We start from the raw sequence: 25,713 nt of genomic DNA, 5'->3' as shown, positions 1-25,713 counted from the left end.
CGGAATTGCTTTGAACTTGATTCCAAAACTGGGGTCAGATCCTGGCATCATCACTGATGAGCTGTGTGTCCTTGGTCAGGTCACTTCACTACACCAAGCCTCCACCTGCTTATCTATAACATGGGGATAATATGACCTCCCTGGGAAGGATGTTCTACGGGTCAGGGTTATGGTATCAAAAGTACCTGATAACTGTGCCCGGCACTGAGTCGCACACAATGTTTAAGTATCCTTATTGTTTCTGACTCTAAAATTAACATAATCAACAGAGCTACATAAGTTAAAAGTACTCCCCACCATAATCTCACCCCATAGAAAGACATGGTTAGAATTGCTTCTAGATTTTCCTAAAAATTCTAGAATTTTTGTGTACAGATGTGTGTGCATGTGTGTGTGCTTTCATGCCTTCCCCCGCCACACACCCACCTTTCTTTTTCACTGCTGAGCACTGGACCACAGAGCCAAAGGGAGGGAGGGAGCCCCCTCTCAGAAGTTTGGGGCTTCTCAGTCAATACCTACTGGGCCCTGGCGCTTTGCCTGGGACTAGACTAAGCACTTTCCTTGTATTACCTCATTTAATCTTCATAAAACCCTGTCAAGTGGTCCTGTCATTTGCTCCTTTTCCAGGCAAAGAAAGAGGCTCAGAGGAATGGAGTGCCTGGTTTGGTCACCTGGCTGGGAGATGCCAGGGGCAGGATCAGAGGCCAGTCAGACTGAGCCACTCCCCGCTTCCTTGCTGCCTCTGAGGCCCAGGTGGTTGGCCCCTACGTCCCTCCACCCCCCATGCTGCCTGTCTTTATATTTCAAGTACTCAACACAGGGTCAGGCCAAGGACACCTTCTGTGCTACCTGATGCTCCGAGGGCAGGTGGTTGGATGTCTTCTTGGTCAGACATGCAGCCGGCTCTCTGGCCTGAGACCTCAGCTTCCAGGCCTCCAGAGAAGGGATCATGCTCATTCCCACCCACCCCCTCCGGGCCTCACGTGACCCCTGGAGCCTTTCCCAAGGCCTCTGTCCTGCGGGGGGAGATGGTACTACACTGGCCTTGGGTGGGAGCCCTGCCAAGCTGGGCGTGGTGACCCAGAGACACCGAGACAGCCATGTGGGGAAAGAATGGGGTGAGGGGGCTGGGTTCAGATCCCACCTCTAGCTTCTTCCGGCTGAGCAGAAGGCACTGCCTCCTCTCACCCTTTCCCCGTGTGGGAGAGACAAGTAACAACAAGACTGTCCACTTGATGTGTAAAGAGGGAGAGAGACTTGCTGCCTCTCCAAATGGAGAGCAGTCGCGGAGCCGCCTTATTTGGTGCCACGGACAGGGAAGCAGCCAGGGTTTTTTGTTTTCCAAGGAAGCAGCCTCTGCTGTTACTTCTCCCAGCAGAGGACAGGATGTCTGTGCCAACAGCAGCCTCCATGGAGGCGAGACTGGCGGGGAGTCAAGCTCGGGGCTGGCTCTTGGCATTTCCACTTCCTGCCTCACAGGTGTCCGTGGCTGCCAGGAATGTTCATCCAGGACACCTTAGCTAAGCACCAGCCATGGCGTAGGAACTTGAATTTGGGTGGCCTCGGGATGTTTATTTCATAGAAAGTGTAGGATCAGGTAGGCAGTGACAACAACAGAAAGAAGAACAACTGTAAGCAAACACTAGGCAGTGAGCTAGGTGCTGTTCCGGGCAGTAAATCCCCTCTCCTTTCCCAGTTCCTTGCCTGGGACTCGCACCAGCACCATTTCACAGAGGAAGACAGCGAGGCTGAGAGGTTCTGTAACTTGCCCCGGATGGAGTGGGTGTGGGATGATGCCAGAGAGGGAAGACATTGTGGACACAAGGAGCTAACAGAGCCTCAACCCCCATCGCCCGGGTGCAGGGGCAAGGGCAGTGGCAGGGACAGCGCTTTGGTGGGGACGCTCACTGAATCCTCACGGCACCCCTGAAAGGTGGGGCACCTTGCTCTGTGTTACATGTGAGGAAACTGAGGCTCAGAATCTGTACCCACTGCCATGGCACCAGGAAGTGTTGCTAGAACTGAAACTCAGGCTGTCAGCCGAGCGACAGGCATGGAGATGAGCGGGTGGGTAGTTGTGGCTGGAGGGGAGGGCATCTGGGTTCAGGCAGGAATGGGAGAGTGAGGTTGCCCCGGCTGAGAAAGGGCCTTGAACACCCCCCCACCCCATCCCAAGGAGCTTGGATTTGTTCCTAGAGATGCTGGGGAGCCAAGGACAGGTTTGAGACCTGGGCCAGGCCAGGTCTGCATGATGGGCAATGGGCAGCTGGAAGTCTGGGAGAGTCTGAGGGCCAGGGGAGCAGCCAGGAGGCCTTTCGAGAGATTGCTGGTGGTCCAGGAGGGGTGGGGCTCAAAGAGAGAGAGGACATGCAAGTGTTCAGGCCTGTTGGGGGAGCAGGAGCATCAGGGGTTCTGGGCGTGGGAGAGGGATGGAGAGGAAGAATGTGGGGCAAGTTCAGCTTGCCATGTTGAGACTTCTGGCGTCCTTGGGTCAGAGTAGGAGAGAGAGCAGTACAGGTGCACAGAGAAGGGGAGGTGGCCTTATTTAGTCCCAGCCCAACCCCAAGGGTGGCTCTGATGCCCATTTTACAGATGAGGCTCCTCCAAGAGGTGAGCCCTGAGAGGGGAAGAGGTGATCTGCCCACGGTCATAAAGCTGGGATTCGAACCCAGGTTTTTCTGAGGCCAGAATTCACCCTATCTCCAATGGGTAGCACTGCTTGGTGACAGGGTTGAGAAGGGGCCCTGAAGCCTTCAGGAGACGGTTTCCTGCAGCAGCTTTGGCCCATAGGATGGGAGAGGGGTGGCCCCACAGGAGGGGCAGTCTGACCTTGGGAGTGTGAGAGACCTGGCTCTCTGTCCTCCCCCAAGGCTGCTGCCCTGGTCTGGGCCTCTCCAAACCTGCAGGGGAGCCCCAGAGCCTGTCAGCTGACATTTGCATAATTGTCTGCTCAGGTCTGCTCCCTCTTCAAAGGGAGGCCTACAGAGCTGTGGCCCCGCCTTCCGAGGGACTCCCCTCCCCCTGATAGGCTCCTGCTCTGATGGGGCCGCCAGAGTCCAGCCCCCCATGAGGACCTTCAAGGCCTCCTCCACCTCCTGCTCTCACCCCAGCTAGCCCCACCGGCCCTTCCAGCTTGACTCCACCCACCTGCCCAGACCTGGCTCCCCTCACCCCCAGCCACCCCCCACTTCCTGCACACACCAGGTGTGCCCCTGCCCAACTAGTCTCTCCACCTGGGATGCTCTGACCCCACCCAGGATCCCTGAAGGACTCCTTCCAGTGCATCCTCCAGCCATCTTCCCCGGGCTTTCCATCAGGAATGATGTCTCTCCCGGAAGCCTCAACCGGTTCTGACTCCCTGTTTCACATGTCATTGAGATGATGATGATGACCATGACAGCAGCCAAGAGTGACTGAGTGTCACTCTGGGCATCATGTCAGGTCGCAAATTAAGTCATTGGATCCTCACAACCACAGACCCAACACTGCTATTAGCTGCTCTTTACAGATTTGGAAACGGAGCTGTGTGACCTTGGGCCAGCTGTCTGATCTCTCTGAGCCTTTATTTCCCCCTCCCTGAGATGGCTGTGAGAATTGCATGACACGCACCTGTGAACCCAGACGCCGCCACTGCCCTTTCTCTGCACCAGCTCTGCCGCTCAGAGCTTCCTGTTTCGTGTCTCACTTCTGCCGCCGGCACCATGTTTTCCAGTTGGTTCTCCTTTGTCAAGCCATGTGGCCACCGGCCAGTCAGTCCCTTTCGGTGGACCTCAGTTTCCTGTTAGATCCGGAGGGTTTGACCACACGGTTCCTGGGGCTCTGCATCTGTGCTGTCTGAGACACTGGCCACCCGTCCTGTGTGGCTGTTGACCAATTCAGACGCGTAACCCAGCACCTCGGGGCCACTGAGGAACAGAGTTTCAGTTTTATTTCATTTCAAAGCATATTAACCCTAGTAGCCACATGTGGCTGGTGGCTGCTGCCTTGAACAGTGCAGGTCTGGACCAAGAGACAGGGCTGGAGAAGAAGTTTGGGGCCAGAGGTAAAGGCCTTGAGTGCCACACTCAAGCTTCGTGGCCGTCTTCTCAGAGACCATGGAGATCCTGCCATGGGGCACAGGGAAAAAGCATGGACAGATCTGTCGTAGAGACAAGACACTCTACTTGGAGAGCACAGGGACAGAGGGGAGCCTAGGGTCACAGTCCAGAAAACCAGGGCTGAAAACTTTACCAGGCGCAGTGGGTGTAGACAGGAGACAACCGGCGAGACAAACCTGATGACTGATTGCCCTCGTGGGCAGGCAGCGTCAGGAGTGACTCCCAGAGTTCTCGCTTGGATGGCAGTAGGGGTAAGGGTGGCCCTCGCTGAGATGGGGACCTGGGAAAAGCAGCAAGTGTTGTGTCCCCTAACCCGATTCCAGCATTCCCTGTCATGTCAACGCATGTGTCCCTGTGTTCCCCCCCAGCTCAACTCATGTACACCCCTCCTGAAGCATCTCTGCCTGTTGCTGATGCAGCACCGTGTGGACCCAAGGAGACCTCTGCATATGTCCATGGAATGGGCAAAGGAAGGTTCTGTGTCTCCCAGGGCCCAAGAGGAAGAGGCAGGCCTTCTCCCCATGTTTCTCGTTCCTTGGCCCTGGAAGCAGGGAGGGATTTGTCCAGGCCTCTTGAGTGTCCTCAGTGCTGTGAGGAACTCTGCCTCCGGGGTCGTTTTCTCAGAGACTCTGAGGAGCCATCTGGGGGGCTGAGTCTTATGTGAACCTGTGAGGACACCAGGAGGGACGACTGTCACACTCAGCTCATCCCTCAGCCAGGTCCCAAGCTGGGTAGCCCCAGGGCCGTCAGGGGGAGCCTGACGAGCAGTCGATTTGTACTCTTCGGGGGAATGACATTTGTCTGCTCCAACAACTCAGATGCACATGAATCTGTTAGGAATGACTGTTGGCTGTCAGTACCAGACACCTGGCCGGGCAGCCGTGAGGAGATGATGTGTCTTTCTCTCCCCAGTACAGCAGGCCTGTAGGAAAGGCCCCCAGGCAGTGGTGTGCTGGAGCCGGCTCGCTCCAGTTCCGGCCAGCTGACTATGCCAGGTATCCCCAGCCCCTGACCTCACGGGCATCGCTTGATAATCAGCTCTGGTGGGAGCATTTACACCACAGAAATTGGCAAATGCCAATAATCAGGGCTTCTCTCTCTCTCTCTTTTTTTTTTCTTGAGGGCCAGCTTCCTAGCTCATCAGTGAGTCACAATCCATCATCAGGGACCCAGTCTCCTGCCTCCTCCTACCCCTCTGGCTTCAGCTTGTGCCTCCCATCTTTATAGCTGCCTCATGGCCCCGAGGCACTCGCCGAGGTGGTAGCCATCCTGTCTGTGGGAGCTCTCTGCTCTCACAGCACAAGCCGTCCCCAGTGTCCCATCTAACTCCTGTTTCCGAGGCCAGCCCCTCCCTGCCCTGCTGCCATGTCATCTCAGGTGACAGCTCAGGGAAGAGGAGCCTTCCCTGTCCACCCTCCCCCAAACTCACCCCCATCCCACACCGCTTTATTTTCTCTAGAGCACAGGCTGACTTTCTTTGCTCATTCTCTCCCTTTCCCACCACCCTGGACAGTTCCTGTGGCCATGGACTGTCTGTCTCGCTCTCTGCTGTATCCCCAGAGCCTCAGTGGTGCCTGGTACATACTTACTTAGTAAATATTTGTTGCATGGCTAAGGGATAGTAAGCAGAGATAATTTCTGCATGCTTCCCTTAGCATGTCATCATGACCATCTTCCCATGTTGCTGCCTCGTCTGTAAAATTAGTTGGACCAGATGTTTTCCAAGGGTCCTCCCTGCCCTGATGAGCTGGGTGAGTAGGAGGGAGGTAGGGGTGAACAGGTAAGTCAGCTTCTTGGCATCTCTCACAGCCCAGGCTGACTGGAAAACCCAGGTCCTGCCCAGAGGCTGTTTCCGCAGAAATTCATCCACAAAGCAAACCTCCTTGAGCCCCATCTTAGTGTCAGGCTGTTGACAGGTATGGGGGATAGAGATCAGGGAATGGTAAGGGCCCATCCCCATAGGACTCATGGGCTCATGGGGGATGGGAAGGCGGGACACTAGGGACAGACAGGAGCACTAGTTACAATGAGCCAAACACCCAATTCATGCAGACAGTGGGCCCTGTCACCGGGGTACCCACCTCAACACCACATTCATTCATTTGACAAATATTCATTGAGGCCCTACTGTGTGCTGAGCACTATTCTAAACACTGGGGATCCAACAGTGAACAAGCCAGACAAGACCCCCGCCCTTGTGATAGTCACTGTCTAGTGGACGCCATGAGCCGGAAACACACTGTCTAACAAGCGAGTAAGAGCGTCTTGGACAGCAGAAGGTGCTAGGAAGACCTCGAAACAGGATGTGGGACTGAGGGTGTCGATGAAGCGTATGTGAGCGAGACCTCCCTGACTAGGTGGCATTGGAGCTAATAGGTTAATGACACCAAGGAATCATTGGGAGAAAATCTGAGTGGAGTGCACTGGACAGAGGAAGCAGCAAGGGCAAAATCATGAGGGTGAGATGAGCCCATGACGGATGGGAAGAAGGCCACTTTAGCTGCAGGGGAGTAAGGGCAGGAGGATGGTGGAGACAGGTGTGGGAGGCTGAGGTGCAACATTGAAGTAGGCACCCCAAAACTCAGGGGTGGAGGTGGGTAATACTTAATGCAATTTTTAAAAATCAATATTAAAACAAAACAAAAAGAAAACCCATGATGAACAAAATATCAAATTTTTTAAATCAAAACAAAATTGATAGCAGAGTCCTACTGAGCCCTACTGGAACCCGAGGGAAAGGAAAAATCAGTAATACTAATCGTGGCCATATTCTATCTGTTGTATATAGTGGATGTTTGTCGCTGTCTGTCATGGGTGTCACCACTGCAGAAGATATGTCACCTAACGTCAAAATCATGGTGCAATTATGGTTTTACTCTTACTTGCTTGGCTGCATGCTTTTGGGCCAGTTTCACAAACTCTCTGTACCAATTTTTCCGATGGAAAACGGAGGTAATAATAGTGCCTTCCTCTGTGTTACTGAGATATTAAATGACCCCATCCAAGCAAAGGCCTGAGAACAGCGCCAAGCCCACCCGACGTGCAAGTCCTAGCGGAGCACAGTGCTATTTGGCCTCGGTACCCTTCCGAGGATTCCAAACCAGGAGTCTCCGCCAGCAAATCAGGCGGGGGAAGAAAGTCATGTGGAGGCGGGTCGGACAGGGAGACCACAAGCATCTAGGATGGCTAGAGAGGAGGGTGTTGCAAAACTCCCGATGAAAGATGGAAAAATGAAAGCAGCCGGTATATCTGGGAGACTTGGGGTTGTTGAACTGTGCGGGGAGGGTGGTCTTGGGGGAGGTCGCGGGAGAGCGGCGGCGGTCTGACCGCATCTAGGCCTTGTGTTGTTCCAGAGGGAGCTGAAAGAGCAGCTTCAGGCCCTTCAGGACAGCGAGCGGGAGCACACCGAGGCACTGCAGCTGCTCAAGCGACAGTTGGCTGAGACCAAGGTGAGTCCGGCCTGGGTGGGGGCGGGGCCAGGGAGGGGCGGGGCCTGCTGGGGGCGGGGCGTCGAGGGGCGAGGCCCTCTGGGAAGAGGGGCGGGGTCTTAAGGTGCCAAACTTATTATGAGGGACAGAGCTGGGATGGGGATGCGGGTGGAACGGAGTCTGGGGCTTCCCTGAAGGTAAATGTGACAGGACCCACTCCTAGGATTGAGGGCAAGGATTTGGGCTGGTTCTTGGGTTTAAGGGTGGGGCCCTTTCTCCCTTCCTGCTCCGGGTGGAAGGTGAGGTGGGACAGGGGAGCAATCCGGAGGAGCCAACCTGAGCCTGTTCCCCTCGGAGCCCTCCCAATGATTTGTGGCCCAGGCTTGGTATCACTCTCTTCAACGCGGACTGTGGGGTTATGGACTCTACTGCAAAGTAAGGCCAATCCCTATAGTCTCTGGCTGCAATGGTTTGAAAAGAAACCTGGACTTGAGAGGGAGGCCTTGGATTCTGATCCAGTCACTACTTCGCTGTGTGACTTTGGGTAGACCATACTTTTCTGGCCCCCAGTCTCCCCATCTATATACCAGAGACCCTGCCAGGCTCCTTCCAGCCCTAAAGTTCTGGATTCCAGGGCCTCCCTCTGAGTTCCCCCACCGATGTCTCACCAACTGGACAAGGCTTGCTTTGATTTCTGCCCTTTCTGGGACCATGAACTGGGGACCCCAGCCCAGCTGCTAAGCTCTGCGGTGATTTCAATCTGGCCCCACTCACTAGCAGAGGTGCAGCTGCCAGCAGTAGCTGAACTAAAGCCTTAGGAATGCTCCGGACCTCTGAGGTCACCCGGGGGCCTGGAGAGGCCATTGCAGATCCAGATATGTGCCCCAGCTTGGTCTCCAACCCGTGTGGGGTCTCAAGGAGGTCATGACAAACATTTCTTTAGAGAACATTCTGGAATGCCTGTGGGCAGGACCCTCAGCAGGCAATAGATGAGAAACAGAAGACGCTAGCCTATTTGCCTGGCACAACCTCAGTTTCTCCATCTGCCTGGTGATTCTGCACCCTCGGGGGAAGAGAAGCAAATGAAATTCTCTATTTGAATGAAAGCAGAATATTATGGTCTAGTTTTTTCCCTAGTGTTCTCTTCTTTCCACTCCCCATTGTTTTTCTCCACTGACCTTTTTCTCCCCTGCTTTCCTGTCCATCTGTCTACCTCTGGGGGGTCCTGTGGGGCCACCTCCCCCTCTAGTTCCCCCATCCCCACTTCCTGTCTGGACTGGGGTGTTTATACAAGAAATGCCTATGGATGCTTTGGAGGTCATATTTCACCTGGTGCCTGACTCGGCTTTCCTGCAGCGCCTGCCCCTCCAATGGCCCGGCCCGAGGGCCTGTCTGATCTCCCTCCCTGGGCCCAATGTTTTCCTTGGTCGGTCCGACCAAGTGATGCATTCTTGGCAGGGTGTTTCTCTGAAGCAGCCCCAGTTCCTCTGAGCCCTCTGTATTCCCAGGGATGTGGTGGGCTGGGGTAGGGGCTGCTTTCCCAGCCACAGCACCAAAGGGATTGGGGGCTGGGTGGAGGAGGGGATGGCTCTGCCCTAGAAAAAACTAGAATAAATGGGGCATGCCAGTTGAGCTGAACCTCTTTCTCTGGGCTGGTAATTGCGTTTCCTGTTCATTGTCTCACTGAAACTGAGCCCCACAGAATGTCACCTCTGTGACAACCAGACTCCCCAGAAGCTAGCACAGTGCCTCCGTACAATAAATAGTATAGAACAGATGAGTGTGTGTATGGTGTGAGGGGGACTCCTTCAGAAGTAGGAATGTTATCTTCATTTTATTGGCAAGGAAACTGAGGCACAGAGAGGTTGAGGAACTAGCCTAAGGTCCCATAGTGAGTGAGTGGTTCATTGGGAGCTTACTGTCCAATTTTGTCAGAACCTAATGGATATCCTAGCCCTGTGCTGGGAGGTCTGCAGCCAGATCTGTGGCTCTGTGGCCAGCAAGACAAGTAGGTTGGGAAGACCTTTCAGGAACATACTTAAAGCACCCGGGATTGGCTGTCACTTTTGAGCTACCCTCTCCCTGCCTCTGCCCTTTTTCCTACTCATTCTCTTTTGTCCTGGAGACACTAGGCCCCCATCCTAAAAAGAAGATGGAGTCTGCACTCACCTCTGCAGAGTAATTTTTGGCAAGACTCTTCCCTTCTTCACCTCCCAAGCAGATTCTGACTATCAGCTTTGTGCCTAGCCCTGGGATGGGCATAGGAAGTGCATGGCTGGGAAAGATGTCATTCTTACCCCTGGGGATTGTCCGCTAGCTGGAGTCACATAAAATGTGAGACTGTGTACTAGGAGTATTTCCAAAATGCTCTGGAGACATTTAACTATTTCACTGCCTAAAAAAGTGAGGGAGGCTGTCACAGAGGAGGTAGCTTTCAAGCTGGGCCTTGCAGATTGAGTAGGAGTTTGCCTGTCCAATAAAGAGTGTGTGTGTGTGTGGGTGGGGGTGGGGGTCCATTCTAGGCAGTGGAATTGCAGCACAATGGCACTAGAGAAGTAAGCTGGGATCAGATTGAGGACTTAGAATGCCGGGCTAAGGAATTTAGTGTTTTACTAGTTATCGAGGAGCCCAGAAAGATTCCTAAAGAGCATTGGCTTTGGCCCACTTTGCACATTAGAAGGGTCACTGTGGCCATGAGTTTGTTGCCAAAGACACAGAGTTGACCAAGAGAGTTAGATGGCCTGTGGGATCCCAGGAGTCTGCTTGAGGCAGGTGGAAAGGTGAATGTGGAGCTCAGGCGATGTGCAAGGCCACGGATGAGGTTACGAGAACCATCCTCAAAGCAGTGGAGGTAGACCATCCAGGAGGGTGGAGGGTGCGTAGGTGAGAACGGAAGGAGCTGGCCCAGAGGGAGCAGCCACCCAGGTGGGAAGCAAACCAGAACATGCAGCCAGCAGAGGGTGGCCAGGGCGCCAGACACTGCTATGGAGGGGCTGAGAAGGAGCCGGAAGGGGTGGCTGTGGGATCTGGGAGTCCTTGGGGGGGCAGAGGCAGATGGTTGTAGGGAGGGTAGGCCCCATCTTCTCCACGTGAGCTGCACAGAAGCCTCAGGTTTCGGGGAGGGGCTCAGGGAGGCCACAGGCAGCCTTGCTGTTCATCCCCAGCCTCCCCTCCGCCCCCTTTGTCTGCCTGGCGCTCTGGGTGGGCATGCGCAGGGAGGCTGGCCCACTGCCAGCAGTTCTTCCTGCTGCCGCGACAGGAGGGAACTGGCCCTAATTGAGCCTTTGTCAAGCCTCCCACAGAGCCCCGGGCACAGAACACAGCGGGGTCTCTGACTCTGTGAACTCCCAGCCAGAATCCCACAAAGTGAAATTGCAGAGGCAGGTCCCGCACTGGCACTACAGCCTGGCCACACTTCTGTACCCCGTGTTGTCCTGCCATGTGCTGCTTCTCCCCCACCCCCGCCGTTGACTTGTAGCCTGTCCTACAGGCCCCAGCTCAGAAGCCATCTCTCAATCATTAGGCTCTTTCTCTGAACCTCAAACAAGGCCGTGCACTTGGTGAACATGCCCCCACTCGATCTTCCCAGACCCCTGCGCTGTGATTGTGTCATTCCTCTCACAGATAAGAAGATAGGCTCAGAGACATTAGGCAACTGAGGTTGGCCCAGCTAGAGACCCAGAGCTAAGATTCTCACCCGGGCTGTTGCGCACCGAAGCCTGTGTCCATCCCCACACAAGCCCCTCCTGGGCCTGGCAGTGCCCACGGGAGCAGAGAAGTGGGCAAGTCCAGGCTTGCCTCCTGTGATCATGACTTTAACCTCCTGGTCCAGTTTCTTGGCTAGGAGCTCACAAGGGTAGCTGGACAGGGCGGGTGACCACCCAAGTTTGCCCTTGTGATATCTGTGATCTCCTTGTCTTCTTGGCTTGAGCCCCATGAGTGATTTTTTTTTTTTTTAACAAATAAAGACCTCACTGTATCCTAGACTGACTTCAGCCTCTTCTCCCCGCCCACCACCTCTCCCCCAGCTTCTCTGTCCCTCCCACCCCCAAGCCAGAAAGCTGGGCATCATCCTCACACCTTTCTCTCCCAAATCTCTCCTGCCAGCCCACCTGGCATGGGGAGGCTGCCCCCAGATGTCTTTCAGGCCTCTGCCGCTCCACTAGTGCAAGCCTCAGTGAGTGGAAGGGGCACGTGGAATCCTGTGCTGTCCCTGGCTCTGCCGGCCCTATCCTGCCACCGCGGCTTTTCGGCTTTTCCACCACCCTTTCCACTCCCCGCGGCAAGGCTGTCCGCTTCCACCTCTCTCCCAGGAGTCATCCCCTTCCACTCCCCCTGGCCTCACCCCTGATGCCTGTCCCCACAGTCTTCCACCAAAAGCTTGCGGACCACCATCGGGGAGGCATTTGAGCGGCTGCACCGGCTGCTGCGGGAGCGGCAGAAGGCGATGTTGGAGGAGCTGGAGGCCGACACGGCGCGCACGCTGACAGACATCGAGCAGAAAGTCCAGCGTTACAGCCAGCAGCTGCGCAAGGTGCAGGAGGGGGCCCAGATCCTGCAGGAGCGGCTGGCCGAGACCGACCGCCACACCTTCCTGGCCGGGGTGGCCTCACTGTCTGAGCGGTAAGGGCCCCGCCGGCAGCCACCTTCCCCGGACAGGTATTGGGGAGGTGGGCCCCGAGGCACAGGGGCTGGTTAGCAGAGAACTCATTCATTCCCGTCTTCATCAGAGGGGTACGGGACATCGGCTCTATGCCAGAGCCTGGGCCAAAAAGGTTTTCTGTGTTTATATTGTTATTTATGTAATAAGCAGAATCATATAGAGCAACATTATTTATATTACAAATACATGTTCTGTTGGTTATAATATTGATATTATAGGTAATACATAGTATTTATATTATTATAATCCTATAAGCTCCCTTGGAGATAGCGACAGCTGCCACCCCCATTTCACACATGTGGGAACAGGCACAGAGAAGCTAGATCACTTGGTCTAGTATATGGCAGAGCCAGGATTCAAATGCACGTCTCTCTGGTCTCATAGCCCCTTTTTATAATGATAACACTTCGTTATTAGTCTGTTGATGATCAATCCTGATATCTAACATCATGTATTCGGTGTTGACCGTGAACCAAGCACTGTGGTAAGCATTTTACATACATTACGCCGTATTCTACTCGCAACAATCCTGGAAGGCAGGTGCTATCTTGGTACCCATTTTAAAGATGAAATAACTGAGGCTAGAGAAGTAGGAAGTGGCATAAACAGGCACTTGACTCTGACGCTGGCAGACCTGATATACATGACCTTGCCCTTTGTCAGTCGCCCTGAAGGAGGCTGTAGGGTCCCCAGGGTTGGGACCAAAATCCAGCCCCCAAAGCAGCCTGTTCTCTTGTTTTCCTTCCAGGCTTAAAGGGAAAATCCATGAGACCAATCTGACTTACGAAGACTTCCCGACCTCCAAGTACACGGGCCCCCTGCAATACACCATCTGGAAGTCTCTGTTCCAGGATATCCACCCAGGTAAGGCCCTTCCTGCCAGCCCCAGAGAGCACCCAGGAAGAGGTAAGGGTTAGCACGGCAGGAGTGAGGGGATACGTCCCAGCCTGGCCACCCACTCTGAACATAGCATGGGGGCAAGGCAGAGGGAGAAGAAGAATTTCTTGCTGAGCACCTGCTCTGTACCAGGGCCTGTGCTCGGTACCCGCACTATCACTCAGCTCAGTGAATCCTCATATGGCCATTATGAGGCCATTAATATATCCATTCTCCAGATGAAGAGACTGAGGCCTTGGGAGTTGATTTATCCATCCTACGGCACAATATCACACAACGCACTCTTCTAGGTACTGGAGACATAGCAGTGAGAAAAACAGGCAAATTCCCTGCCCTCGTGGATCTTATATCATAGGGAGAGAGAAAGTGAAAGTAAATAAGTAAAATCCATAGTTCATTAGAGAAGGATAAAAGATAAGGAAGGGAGCTAGGGGATTTTAGGTCAGATAATAAGTAGAAGGTCCAGTTAGAAGTCCTCACCAGGGAGGAAGCATAGAAATAAAGCCCTGAAGGAAGAAGGAGAGTGATCATGCAGTTTTCTGAGGGAAGAGTGTTCCTGACAGTGGGGATAGCAAGTGCAAAGGCCCTGAGGCAGGAGTAGCCTGGCATATTCAAGGAACGAGGAGGCTGGCGTGGCTAGAGTGGAAGGGAGTAAAGGTGAGGAGGTCAGGGAGGTGGCAGCAGCCAGACCCTGAGGGCCTGAGGGCCAGTGTGAGAACTTCAGACTTCCTGCTGAGTGAGGTGGGAACCCCTGGAGGGCTTGGGGACATGCAGTGGGATGTGCTTAAGTTCCTTGAGGCTCCCTCTTACTCCCAGGTTGAGAATAGACTGAAGGGGGTGAAGAGTGGAGGTCGGAGACTGGTTAGGAGATTTCCACCATACTCCAGGCCAGCGGTGGTGGCTTGGAGCAGGGTAACTGCAGTGGAGGTGGAGAGAAGTGATCAGATTTGGGATCTACTTTGAAGGGAGAGCCAATAGGATTTGCCAATGAATCCGATCTCGGGTATGAGAGAAAAAAGACAAGGGAACTACAATGCTGCAGGCCAAGCTTCCTGGAAGGACAGAGCTATAAGCACGTGATGTTTGCCATATGGATGAGATGTCTAAGCGCCGGTGCCAGAAGGCATCTGGAATGACAAGTACTATATAGGACAAGGGTCAGCGCCGGCGATATCGGCGTGTGGACAGTACTTAATGAGCCTGGATGACATCACCTAGGAAGTGAAAGAAGAGAGACAGAGCTACTCTCAACTCTGAAGCTCCAGGGCACTCCCAGATCATAGGGACAGGAGGGAGACCCAGCCAACGGGACCAGGAAGGAGCAGCCAGAGAAGGGGGTGGGGGTGGAATCCCAGGTTTGTCCTGGAAGCCAAGTGGGGAGAGCGGCTGATGGCAGCGAAGGCCACTAGGCCAGGTGGGAGAACCCCGAACTGACTGTTGTCCAGCAGCATGGGGGTTTTTTGGAGCCGCAGGGGCATAAGCTGGATAGGAGGCCATCCAAGGGCGAGTGGGAGGAGAGAGCGAGTGGAGACTCAGTGGAGACGATGCTTTCTATTTCTAAGTCAGGCATTTGATTTAAGGGACGGACAGAGAAGGTGGCAGAGGCTGTTGAAGGGGAAAGAAGTAATGGCCTCTTTGTGGGTGACGGGAAAGACCCAGCGGAAGGAGGGCAGAGCTGAGGGGGAAGGGCCAAGAGAGTGGCCGGGGAGATGTCCAGGAGCGGGGTGGATGGTGGGGGGTTCTGCCGCCGCCTCTGCTGGGAGCCCAGACAGCTCATCTTCGGGAGCCCAGAGGAGGGGGAATGAATGGGCAGTGGTGGAAGCTTGAGAGGTCTCTCTTCTGATGGCCTCCCCTTTCCCACTGAGGGAGGAAGCAAGGTTGCCGCCCGCGATGAAGAGAGGGGGGAGGAGGTAATGGGAGGTTTGCAGAGAGAGGAGAAGGTTTTAACAGGCTTCTAGTGGAGGGAGTCGACCCTGGGACCCAAAATCATATAACCTACAAAGGCACCATGTCCTTTCAAGGTGAGACAAGGATATGAAGGGGAATTCTCTCGAAGAGGTAGGCAGTATTACTGTCCTCATCTTTTTCAGTTGAGGAAAGAGAATTGTTAAGACCTTGTCCGTGAACACAACCCAGAAGTGTTACAGTCCAGATTCGCCTTCAGACCTGCCAGAGCCCAGAGCCTGTGCCCTTACCTTCTAAGCCAGCCAGGCATCCTCTGGCCTCACACCAACCCAGGAAGCCTGGGTGGGAGACGGAGGCTCAGAGAGGCTCGCTGATTTCCCATGGTCACACAGCAGTCAGAGCGCTGGCCCCGTGCTGGATTCATTCTTTTGACCTACAGACACTGAAAGTGCCTCCAGGCATTTTCAGGGGTCAGGAGATACAGATGGGCAAAGAGACCCTCCCAGACCCCACAGCCCAGTGGGATAAGCTATGACAAGCAACTCATGCAGTTCTGTGGAAACCCCAAGGGGAAACAGAAGGTTCTGGTGGGGCCAGGAGAAGGACTGAGCTGATGATGTTTGAACTGAGCACTGAAGGCTGAGGCTTTGGCCATACAGGGAAAGGTGGGGCCTGGTGGGGCCTCCAGACTGTCCCTGGTGTGGAACTGCACCGGCAAAGGCAGTGGGGAGGGCAGGAGCATGAATGATCCCAGGATGTTCGTGATGGGCCCTTCCAGGGAAGGATGGAGAAGGCCGAAGAGCCTGAGAGCTTGAACGCTGGACAGAGATGGGGAGCCCCCATAAGTGACTGAAGGCCATATCTGATATATCATTTCTAATTCCCCAGAAGCGAAGGGACAGTGCCTAGTACTCGTAAATCTGGATCTGTACCCTCGTTGCCAAAAGGGGCAGTAGTCTGGGGAAGGGCCCAGCAGACTAGGTGGGACTCTGGGCTGTCTTCTTGGGGGGTACTCCTAGCCTCCTTGGGTGCTCCTAGACTCGGAGGGACCTCCACCTGGTGACCCAGCAGGGGAAGGGCCACATGTGGGCGAAGCAGAATAACTCAAGGAGGAAACAAGCCCATCCCCAGCGGCTGACCCAGGGACGCCTTTGGGCAGATGGTCTCAGGAGCTCTCTTTGTCCTGGCTGCCACCTGCTGCATCCTTGTCACAGCTCAGAGAGGCACTCCTGGCACCTCAGCCTGACGGTCAAGGCCCTACAAGACCTAGGCCCTGCCGTTCTCACATCCTCCCCCCTCCCACCCCCATAATATTCAGCAACATTGATCCGTCTCTGCCTAAAACCCTCTCTACAAACCTCGGTCTTTGATGACTAACTTCTCCCCTTCACATCCAGTTTATAAACACCTCCTCTGAGAAGCCTTCCTTGATTTCTTCAGGTCGCCCTGGGCTTTCCTGGTCTCACTGTTTTGTCAATGTCTGTGTAGCTGTCTGTCTCACTAGATCATGAGCTCTGAGGGGTCAGGGCTGGATCTAATTCATCACTCTATATCCCTAGAAGCCCACACAGGAAATGTTTGTTGATAAGTAGATAAAGAAATGAATGAGCCCTAGGCTCAGTTCTGCTACTAGAATAGTGTCATAAAGTAGGTACTCAGTAAATATTTTTGAATGGAACTTGCCACACATCCTTGAAAAAGTCACTTTCTCCTCTGAGTCTCAGTTTCCTCCTCTAAGAAATCAGGATGCTAGTCCCTTCTCAACCCCCTCACAAGTGAGCACAAGGATGGGGGAACTTACTGGTTGCCCCAGGGCAGGGTTTCTCAACGTCAGCACTCTTGACCTTTGAGGCTGGATAATTCCTTGTTATAGAGGGCTGTCCTGCGCATGGTGGGTTGGCTAGGAGCATTCCTCATCTCTGTTCAATGAAAGGCCCCCCTCCCCAGTTTTGACAACCCAGAATGTCTCCAGACATTACCAGATGAACCCTGCGAGGCAAATAGCCCCAGTTGAGAACCACTGACCCGGAGAAAACTATGGAAGAGGGGCTGAGGGAGCGGTAGTGTGTGCCCTGAGTATCCAGCCAAGGACAGAGGTCCCTGGGGAATTCAGAGAACAGTGACCTGCTTAGCCAGTCCCCTTCCTTTGTCCGTAGGCCCTGTGAAGTCACTCTGGTTCCTCTGGCAGCACCAAGGCCCTTTTTGTCCAGATGGGAGGGACAGACACCCCCAGGGACCTAGCCCCTGGATTCTAGCAGCTTCCTGCCTCTCCTGCTTCCAGCTCAGGCTTCCTACTGGGTCACCTGAGAACTCCATTTAGCACTGGTCACTCCCCTTGCTTTGGAACCTCCAGTCTCTACCACCACCCACCTCCTGTCCCACCCTTCTGCTGACATTAGAAACCCTCCCCCAACCGCCAGGTCTGATTGTTCCAACTCCCCAACACAAACTTCCTCCCCGGCCAGAGCAGAGGACACCAGACGCTGCCTTCTGTGCTTCTGCCACCTCCCTCCCCTGGGCCACTCGCTCCTTCCCCCTGCTCACCTCAGTCCAGTCATTTTGTGACCACCTAGCTGTGTGCCCCAGGGCAGATCATTGCCCTCTCTGAGCCAGTTTTCTCCTCTGTAAAACAGGGATGGGGCAGATGTGATTGATCTCCCAGGGTAGGTATAAGAATGAAATAAAATTATCTAGTTGTGATAATAATCCTGGAACTCAGTAAGTATGTGATACCTGTTTATTACGATGGTGATCGGGTCTCATCGGATGGTTCCTCAGTCTTGCTGAGCAGGCTTTCTGGGGCCACATAAAGGAAAGAACATGGTGTGAAAAGAGCTTAGCTCAAGTTCCAACTGTACTTGCACCCTGAGGGATAGCTCACACAGGCCGGTTAACTCTGAGAAGTGTCCTTGGAGCCTCAGTTTCCTCTTCTGACAAATGGTACCATGATTTGCTCTTCTGGGGCTGCCGCAGCATTCCAGTAAGCTAGTGGGTATGAGTATGTTTCTCGAATGCTGGCACGATGCCCTGGAGGGTCTAAGTAGGTGGGAAGCCCGAGGCGGCAGATTTTGTAAAGGCCTGAGGAAAGAGCCATCCTGTCGGGCTTCTGAAGGGTCGAGCCACTGTCCTTGGGAACAGAGGGACATCAGTCACCCACTGCCAAGCCATGGTGCTGGACTAGGAGGTTTCTCTGCTCCCTGGGCCATGGAGTGGGGAGGGGGGTGGACGATGGCCAGCAGACATTTCCTGGGGCCTCCACAGTCCATGTCCCTCCCTCAGTGCCTTTGACGTTGAGGTCTCAGTCTTAAATGGACAGGAAAAACACCCAGAGACCAGACGGGCTGCTTCAACACCTGCTTTCTGTTTTTTCTAAAACAGTGTCTCGGGAGGTAGAAAAGATCTCTGACCTGTAACATAGTGAGCCCCAGGGGACTGTGGTCTGGCAGCTCTCCCAAGGATAAAGGATGGGTGGAGGGATTGCCATTCCCCATCCAGGGACTGACATCTCAGACGGAAAAGGAGTTGCCATGGCCCCTTCTGGGTCTCTCTCTGGTCTGAAGGCTGTTACTCCTGCCAGACCTAGCCTCACAGAAGATGGGATGGAGTCCTGGGGAGACAGAACCTCTGTTTATGATGAAATGGGAGACCCTGGAGGTGAGCCCCAGCCTACCCTTTGGGGGTGTCAAAGCCTCTTAAGAAGCAGGCCACACCCTGTGCCTAATAAGAATTCTGGGCTCAACCCCTAGCCCTGCCCCTGGGAGGTTGGGCCCAGCACCCAGTTACCGGGCCCCTCCCCCAGTTCCGCCTCTGCTGCCAGCACTGCCCAATGAACAGCAGACCCTGCCCCCAAGCCCACCCAATGAGTGGCGGCCCGCCTCTTACCCTGTGCCCTGGGGCTTCAAAGCAGTGAGGGTCCACACCCAGGAGCTGGCGCTCAGTGCAGTCAGGATATCCTCTGGATTCCTGCCTCATCCCTATGGCCCAATCTCAGAGCCCCCGAGAGCCCACTTGGCTGCCCCTTCCAGCGCCCTCTGCACTCACCGGTGGCCCTGGAAGTGACCATGTGGCCCTCCATGAGGCTTAAGAATCTGGGGCTGAGCCCTCCGGCCCCTGTGCTGGTATGGGGCTCCAACCCCGTCCCCCTGCTCCGGCCCTGGTCCCTTGGCCCCACGCGGTACTTTCTGCCTGTTGCAGACCTCCTCAGGCATCCTGAGCTCCACAGGTCTCCACGTGGCACTCAGGATGGCGGCTGCCCACACCTTGGCTTTGTGCCTGCTCTGCCCCTCTGCTACAGACGCCTGAGTGTGACCCACATTCCACAGCCTGTAGGAGTGGCCCATCTGTGTCTAATTAGATTCTTCTTGCTTCCTTAGCCTCCCCCTCACACACACTTCCTACACCTCCCTCCTGCTCTCACCTCCTGAGGCCACTGTGGGGATTCCCTCATTCCTCGTGGGCAAGAGCTTCGGGTTCCCACAGGCTGCACTGTGACCCTCGGAAGACAGGGTAGAACATTCACACTGATTCAGTGTCTTCATTCTTGGAGCTCTCCCTCTTCAGTGTCCCTGGATGGAGAGTTCTGTTTCCATTGACCCCCCCCCTCTTCCCAGGGCTGATGGTTTCCGTTCAGCCCTCAGAGATCTAAGAACAGGAAAGGAGACTGTAACATGCAAAACGAAATTGACTCCTACCAGAGCCGTGGAGGGAGCCTGATAGAACTCAAGGGTGAGCTTTGCTGGTGCACGGGTGCACGGTTCAGAAACCGCCTCTTGGTCCCTGTTGAGGACAGTTGCCACCACTGAAGTGCTTCATTTCTGCGCACGCATGAAGCCAACAGAGGTGACAGAAGTAGGGGGTAATGCTTCAGCCAGGTGGAATCCTGGTCCTGACCCCCACCCCCACCACCCTCCCCCCAGATAAGGGAAGCCCCAGAGAGCAGCGTGAAGAAATCCTTTGCTCCCAGCACCTGGGGCAAGATTCCTTCTCTTCACTCTTCTCGGCCTCTGTCTTGCTCTGGCCTAGAAATGGTCATCCAAGCTCAGGCAGGCCACTTCCAGGTTCTCGCATCTTCTGGCTGAGCATCCCCTCCCTTCTGGAGGAGAGAGTAAACAGAGACTCTGAGCACCAGACCTGCTAAGCCAGTGTGACCAGCCCAGAGCAGGGTGACCCAGCCTGTGCTGCCTGCCTGAGAGCAACACAAACAGAGTCAGTTTGATTGGGTGAGCCTTTCTGGAAACCTTCACTATGCCTGGCTCTGTGCTGGGCACCAGGCACACTAAGGAGAACCTAGTTGGGTGGTACATAGCCCTTGCCCTCTTGGTGCAAAGGGGGTGCAAGATGTGGGCACAGGAGACCGTACCCCTTCTAGAATCAGGAGAGGACATGAAGTTAAGGAATCTCCGAAGAAAGAGCGAGCCCACCTGCTGGGCCACTAAGACAGCTTCCCAGAGGATGGGCCCTGGAGTGGGGAGCCTCACGCAGGGGTGACGACAAGAGGCAGGGAGGAGGCAGTGGAGGACAGTCTGAGTGGAGGCTTTGGGGCTGAGCGGGGTGGGGTGGCGTGCGCCAGGGAGGCTGCAGGAGAGGGCTGGGGCTGGGTTGCCCATGGCCTTGATTAGTCTTGATTCTGCCACTAGGTGCTGGGTGACCTCAGATTAGTCCCCTCTCCTCTCTGGGTCTTATTTTCCCCATCTATCAAATGGAATAGTTGGCTCAGAATTAATGGTTTACAGCTTTTTCAGACCTGTCACCTACCTTTCCTAACAAATAATTTGTAATGTCTCAAAGATAATATAACCTTTTCACAATTTATATATGTGTATAATATATAAATTATAATCTATGTAAATTTTTTTAAGATTATTTATTTATTTATTTGACAGAGAGAGATCACAAGTAGGCAGAGAGGCAGACAGAGAGAGGAGAGGAGGAAGCAGGCTCCCCGCTGAGCAGAGAGCCCCATGCGGGACTCGATCCCAGGACCCTGAGATCATGACCTGAGCCGAAGGCAGCGGCTTAACCCACTGAGGCACCCAGGCGCCCTGTAAATTTTTATATATAATATATAAATATATATTAAATGTATCTATACTTGAAATGGTATATCCATAGTCTGATGATGATATAAAGAAAAAATACAAGGAAATTCCTTGTAAGAAAATATTGCACGTGTCCTCTCTAGGGGCTCACTATAGCCACACTGGAAAACATAATGAAGTAGTCAGGTGCTCCTACCAGAGGTACAACACCATTTTGCCTCAAATGTGGTCTGAAACAGGTAGATTCTGTGAGTCAGTGGCATTCTTCTTAGAGATGTATTGTCCCAAAAAGTGAACAATTCTCAATGAAGTTCTAAGCAACGTAAATGCAGTCTCCCCTCAGTTTCCATGGTAGTAGTGGTCTAAAATACTCAGTATATTAAAACTGTACAAAAATTACAGCCTGTTCATACATAAAATGGAGTTAAGTTGTAATTTTAGGTCTTTGTAAAAAAGTTTTTCAACCACATGAATGTCTGGTTGGGCATCTGAAAACATACGGGTGGCAAGAGGGCCGTGGGAATGCCCTGTGCCTTTCATTCAGGGCGTTTGGACACATGGATTGCATCTACTGAGAAACCCACACACTCCCACGCATGTCCTTGTCCCCACCAGGGTGACTGCCAAGACCTGGATAATCTGACGCTCTGAAGTTCTGTAATTCTGGGTTTCATTATAGTTTACCCAACAGACTTTTGCAGGGGGCCCCCTGTGTTCCTTGCCCCAGGCAGACACAGCTCCTGATCCTCTGCAGCCAGGGTTAAATCTGGAAGGACCTTGGCCATCACCCTTCCATTTGACAGAGGAGGGAGCTGAGGACCGAGAGGGTAGGCTAGCCTTCAGCAACACACAGCTTCCTGGGGACCAACCAGAAGCCAACCCCCAGGTAGGGCAGTAGAGTGGGTCCACAGCCTTCTCTCCACTCACCTCCTCTCCCCTCTTCCGCCCCCTGCAGTGCCCGCCGCCCTGACCCTGGACCCGGGCACTGCCCACCAGCGCCTGATCCTGTCTGACGACTGCACCATCGTGGCCTACGGCAACCTGCACCCGCAGCCGCTGCAGGACTCGCCGAAGCGCTTCGATGTGGAGGTGTCGGTGCTGGGCTCTGAGGCCTTCAGCAGCGGCGTGCACTACTGGGAGGTGGTGGTGGCGGAGAAGACCCAATGGGTGATTGGGCTGGCCCACGAGGCAGCCAGCCGCAAAGGCAGCATCCAGATCCAGCCCAGCCGCGGCTTCTACTGCATCGTCATGCACGATGGCAACCAGTACAGCGCCTGCACCGAGCCCTGGACCCGGCTCAATGTCCGCGACAAGCTGGACAAGGTGGGCGTGTTCCTGGACTACGATCAAGGCCTGCTCATCTTCTACAACGCCGACGACATGTCCTGGCTCTACACCTTCCGCGAGAAGTTCCCGGGCAAGCTCTGCTCCTACTTCAGCCCTGGGCAGAGCCACGCCAATGGCAAGAACGTGCAGCCCTTGAGGATCAATACTGTACGCATCTAGGGCGGCGGAGGGAGCGCCCAGGTGCCACCCGCGCCACGGCCACCCGCAAGAGCACCCCACAGGGGACGGGAGAGGCCTGGATTCCGGTCCTGCATGGCCACGGTGAGGTCTCAGGCTGCTTGTTTACCCTTCGACCTCCATGCTCCATGATTCCTAAACTCTGTCAGCATTGATGTCCTGTAGTTCTGACCTTGATGGAGAGGCAGCTTTGGTCCAAGGATGTGACGTGGCTTCTCCTCAGGGAAGCCCCTGCCCAGTCCTCATCCCCATCCTCTGGGGGCAGGGGCCCACCTCCCTCTGTCTCCCTCCTGCCCACACGCCCTGATCTCAGGATGTGTCAGTGTTGCCAGTGGTTGGCAGCTGGAAAGATACACAGGAACCCTTTTATGCTCCCCATGTCAGAGACTTGCCCCTCATTGAACTATGGGCCATGTTACCCTTGACTCCAGCCCACAGTGGACACAAGCAGTAGCTGATCCTAAGGTGTCTGAGAACCACGTCTTCTACCTCCAGACCAAGAGCTTTGTGGTTCCTGTTTTTCCCACTGCCCTGCAGGTAGAGATGATGCTGTGGCCTTTGCGAGGTACCTGTCATTGGCCCACATGTTACATGTGCCACCACCTTCCAGCCCACGGGTAGAAAAGCAGGATGACGGCACGTCCAGGGGCCAAGGCGGAGACCAGTAGCCTAAAGGCAGCTGCAGGACAAGCATCACTGGGTGATGGAGGTCCCCAGAAGCTTGGCTAAGGGTCCAAGCGGGCCTCTGGGACCAGGCTAGGGTACAGGGAGCAGTGTCTCCGTCAGGACCTGAGCACTGGGACAAGCTGTTGGCTGGGACCTCCCATCAGGCTTGGCATCTCTCTCCGTTCAGATCCTGTGCGGCTAACAAGAGCTTCTTTGGTAGTTTAATGAGACAGGATTTATGACCACATCCCGGATGGCTTTCCAGAATCATTGGAAAGACTGGAGGAGCAGACTCTGCTGGTTTTCCAGAAGTAATTCCCAGCCGCCAAATTCATCATGCCTGTCCTGATCAAAAACGCTGCTCCATCTGCAGTAAGCCACCGAATCAGGAGGACGCAGACCGCAAAGCGGTGCTCTCTCCGCTGCTGACCATGCCAGCAAAGGGACGTCCTGGGGCCCGCCTCTCTCCCACTCAATTTAATTCCCAAATCCCAATCTGGATGAGAGGCACTGCTGGGGAAACACAAACACAAAGCCAAGACTTTGGCTGCATGGGTGTTTGGGAAATAGATCCTTCTTTCCTGGCCCAACCACATTAAAAGGACACAAAAGAAACAGAGAGGGGTTCACCTCCGGGTCTTGGCTTTAAAGCAGCTGAGCCTCAGCTGTCCTGCTCCCTGGCTCTGGCCCTGCCCAAGGGTGGCCAGAATATCTCAAGCCTCAGCTTTGCTTTCTCATCCTGAGCCTAGATTTGGAGCTTGTGGGGTCCATGACCACACTCATCCCAAAGGAGCCAGACTGGCTGAACTTGGGGGAGGGCTCCCCTCACAACTGCTGCCCATTGGCATCCCTCTCAGGCAGGAGGAATCCTCAACCTCCCCCCACCTCTACATCTACCAGAATCTGGGCCACCCCCAGCAGTATTTTTATTTTAAATATTGCCCATTTTGTGAGTTATGATGAATTTGTATTAAATTAAAGTTACAGAATGTCAGTGGTCAGTTCCATTCACTTTGAAAAAGGCCCAGGCAGTATACATATATTAACATGTCTAATCCACAAAGCAACCCTATTGGGTATGTAATATTATGCCCATTTTACAGAAGTAGAAAATGAGGTTCAGAGAGAAGATGTGACATGCCCACAGCCCCCTGTCCCATGCCGGTAAGGGGCAAAGCTCAGATTAGTCCTAAGTTCTAAAGCCAGCACTTACATTACAACTTACTAGTCAGGGAAGACAGGCAGTCTGCCTGGAGGAGGGGTTAGTGATAGTCTTGGGAGCAAAGGGGAGCTTATGAGACAGTGTCAGGTCTCCTGAATTCCACAAACCTGGGCTTAAACCCAAGCTCCATTACTGTATGACTTTAGAGAAATGACTTAACCTCTCTGCGCCTTGGCTTTTATGGAAACTGAGGATAACACCCATCTCATGATTTATTGGTAAGCTGCAAAGTGCAGTGCACTTAGGGAAGTTCTGCCTCTCACTCCAGCTGCCTCCCAGAGTTAGTGCCCTAAGGAATCTGACCCTCAGGAGTCTATCTTCCTCCTTAGGTTTCCTGTGGAGTATGGGAGCATCTTGGTCGGTGATGTCTGTAGGTCTGCTGTAGAGAAGGAGGTCTATCCTACTTCTGACTGGCCAGGAGTCAGGCAGGGGCCTGAATATGGACAGATGAGCTGTGGACACTGTAGGTGGCAAGGCTCTGGGGCCCCACAGCTGCACAGTGCAGCAACCCGGGAATCAGGAGTCCTGAGCCTCATCTTAGTTCTGCGCTGACCCTTTCTGTACCCTGAAGCCCCTCTCCTCAGTCTCCTTATCTGCAAATGAGAGAGGTCACACTGGATGCCCCCTGAGGCCTCAGAGGTATCTTCACTTATACCTGGATCTAGGGAGAGCAGAGAGGGAGCCACAACAGTCATTGAATTTTGGGGGGTTCTAGATGGAGGGGCATGAACAAAGATTGGAGAAATTAGCAGAGGGAAAGGTCTCTGATGGGTTGATGGAGAGCACCCAGTTTTGGGGGGAGGTGACTTTGAGACTAGAGTATCCCCAACCGATCCCTCAAATCTCTGTGGCTCCCTCAAAGCCATGCCCCTCCATCTTTGCTCAGTGTATCTGTCTTCTGGGGGGAGAAACGCCCCCTCCACAGTCCTTCCTACCCCTCTCCCACTCAGCCTTGGTGCAAGGTCCAAGGAGTGCTGGCCATATCCCAGTCTTCCCTTCAGAATTCCTGAATGAAAGAATCTGGGGTTGTCTGGCTGATCCCAGGAATCCCCCACTTAACACAGACAAGCAGAGAGGGGAGGCAAAGGCATCTCAGTCTTGGGGAAGAAGGAGGGATCAGTGAAGGTCTTACCCAGAGCACGAGAGAAATGTATCCCTATTTGGATCCCAGTTTGTGGTCAGCAGACAAAGGACTGATACTTAACTAACACCAAGACAAGCCCGTGAGGTTGGTATCATTTTCTCAGTGTTTGAGTGGAGAAACATCACCTCC

The 25,713-nt window shown here is 54.1% G+C and overlaps 1 protein-coding gene and 1 long non-coding RNA gene across 5 annotated transcripts in view; one reads left to right on the top strand and one right to left on the bottom strand.

Moving 5' to 3' along the window:
- TRIM62 (tripartite motif containing 62) overlaps window positions 1-24,212 on the top strand; it is a 28,947-nt gene extending 4,735 nt beyond the window's left edge. For all 4 annotated transcript variants that reach the window (XM_004740875.3, XM_004740874.3, XM_045064154.1 and 1 more), the window contains 4 exons: window positions 7,451-7,546; window positions 11,892-12,148; window positions 12,937-13,052; window positions 21,984-24,212. In XM_004740875.3, coding sequence (XP_004740932.1) covers window positions 7,451-7,546; window positions 11,892-12,148; window positions 12,937-13,052; window positions 21,984-22,534 — 1,020 coding nt within the window. In that variant the 3' untranslated portion in view covers window positions 22,535-24,212. The remainder of the gene's footprint in view (window positions 1-7,450; window positions 7,547-11,891; window positions 12,149-12,936; window positions 13,053-21,983) is intronic.
- Window positions 15,806-20,154, bottom strand: LOC106003827. The gene is made up of 3 exons (XR_001176549.2): window positions 19,957-20,154; window positions 17,724-19,766; window positions 15,806-17,612 (listed from the first exon to the last, which is right to left on the bottom strand). It is a non-coding gene; the product is annotated as an uncharacterized LOC106003827 (long non-coding RNA).
- Window positions 24,213-25,713: the final 1,501 nt, after the last annotated feature.

Source organism: Mustela putorius, unplaced genomic scaffold (genome assembly GCF_011764305.1).
Source record: "Mustela putorius furo isolate JIRA1106 unplaced genomic scaffold, ASM1176430v1.1 tig00003853_pilon_pilon_pilon, whole genome shotgun sequence".
NCBI lineage: Eukaryota > Metazoa > Chordata > Mammalia > Carnivora > Mustelidae > Mustela > Mustela putorius.
This window is presented reverse-complemented; position numbering and strand designations above follow the sequence as displayed.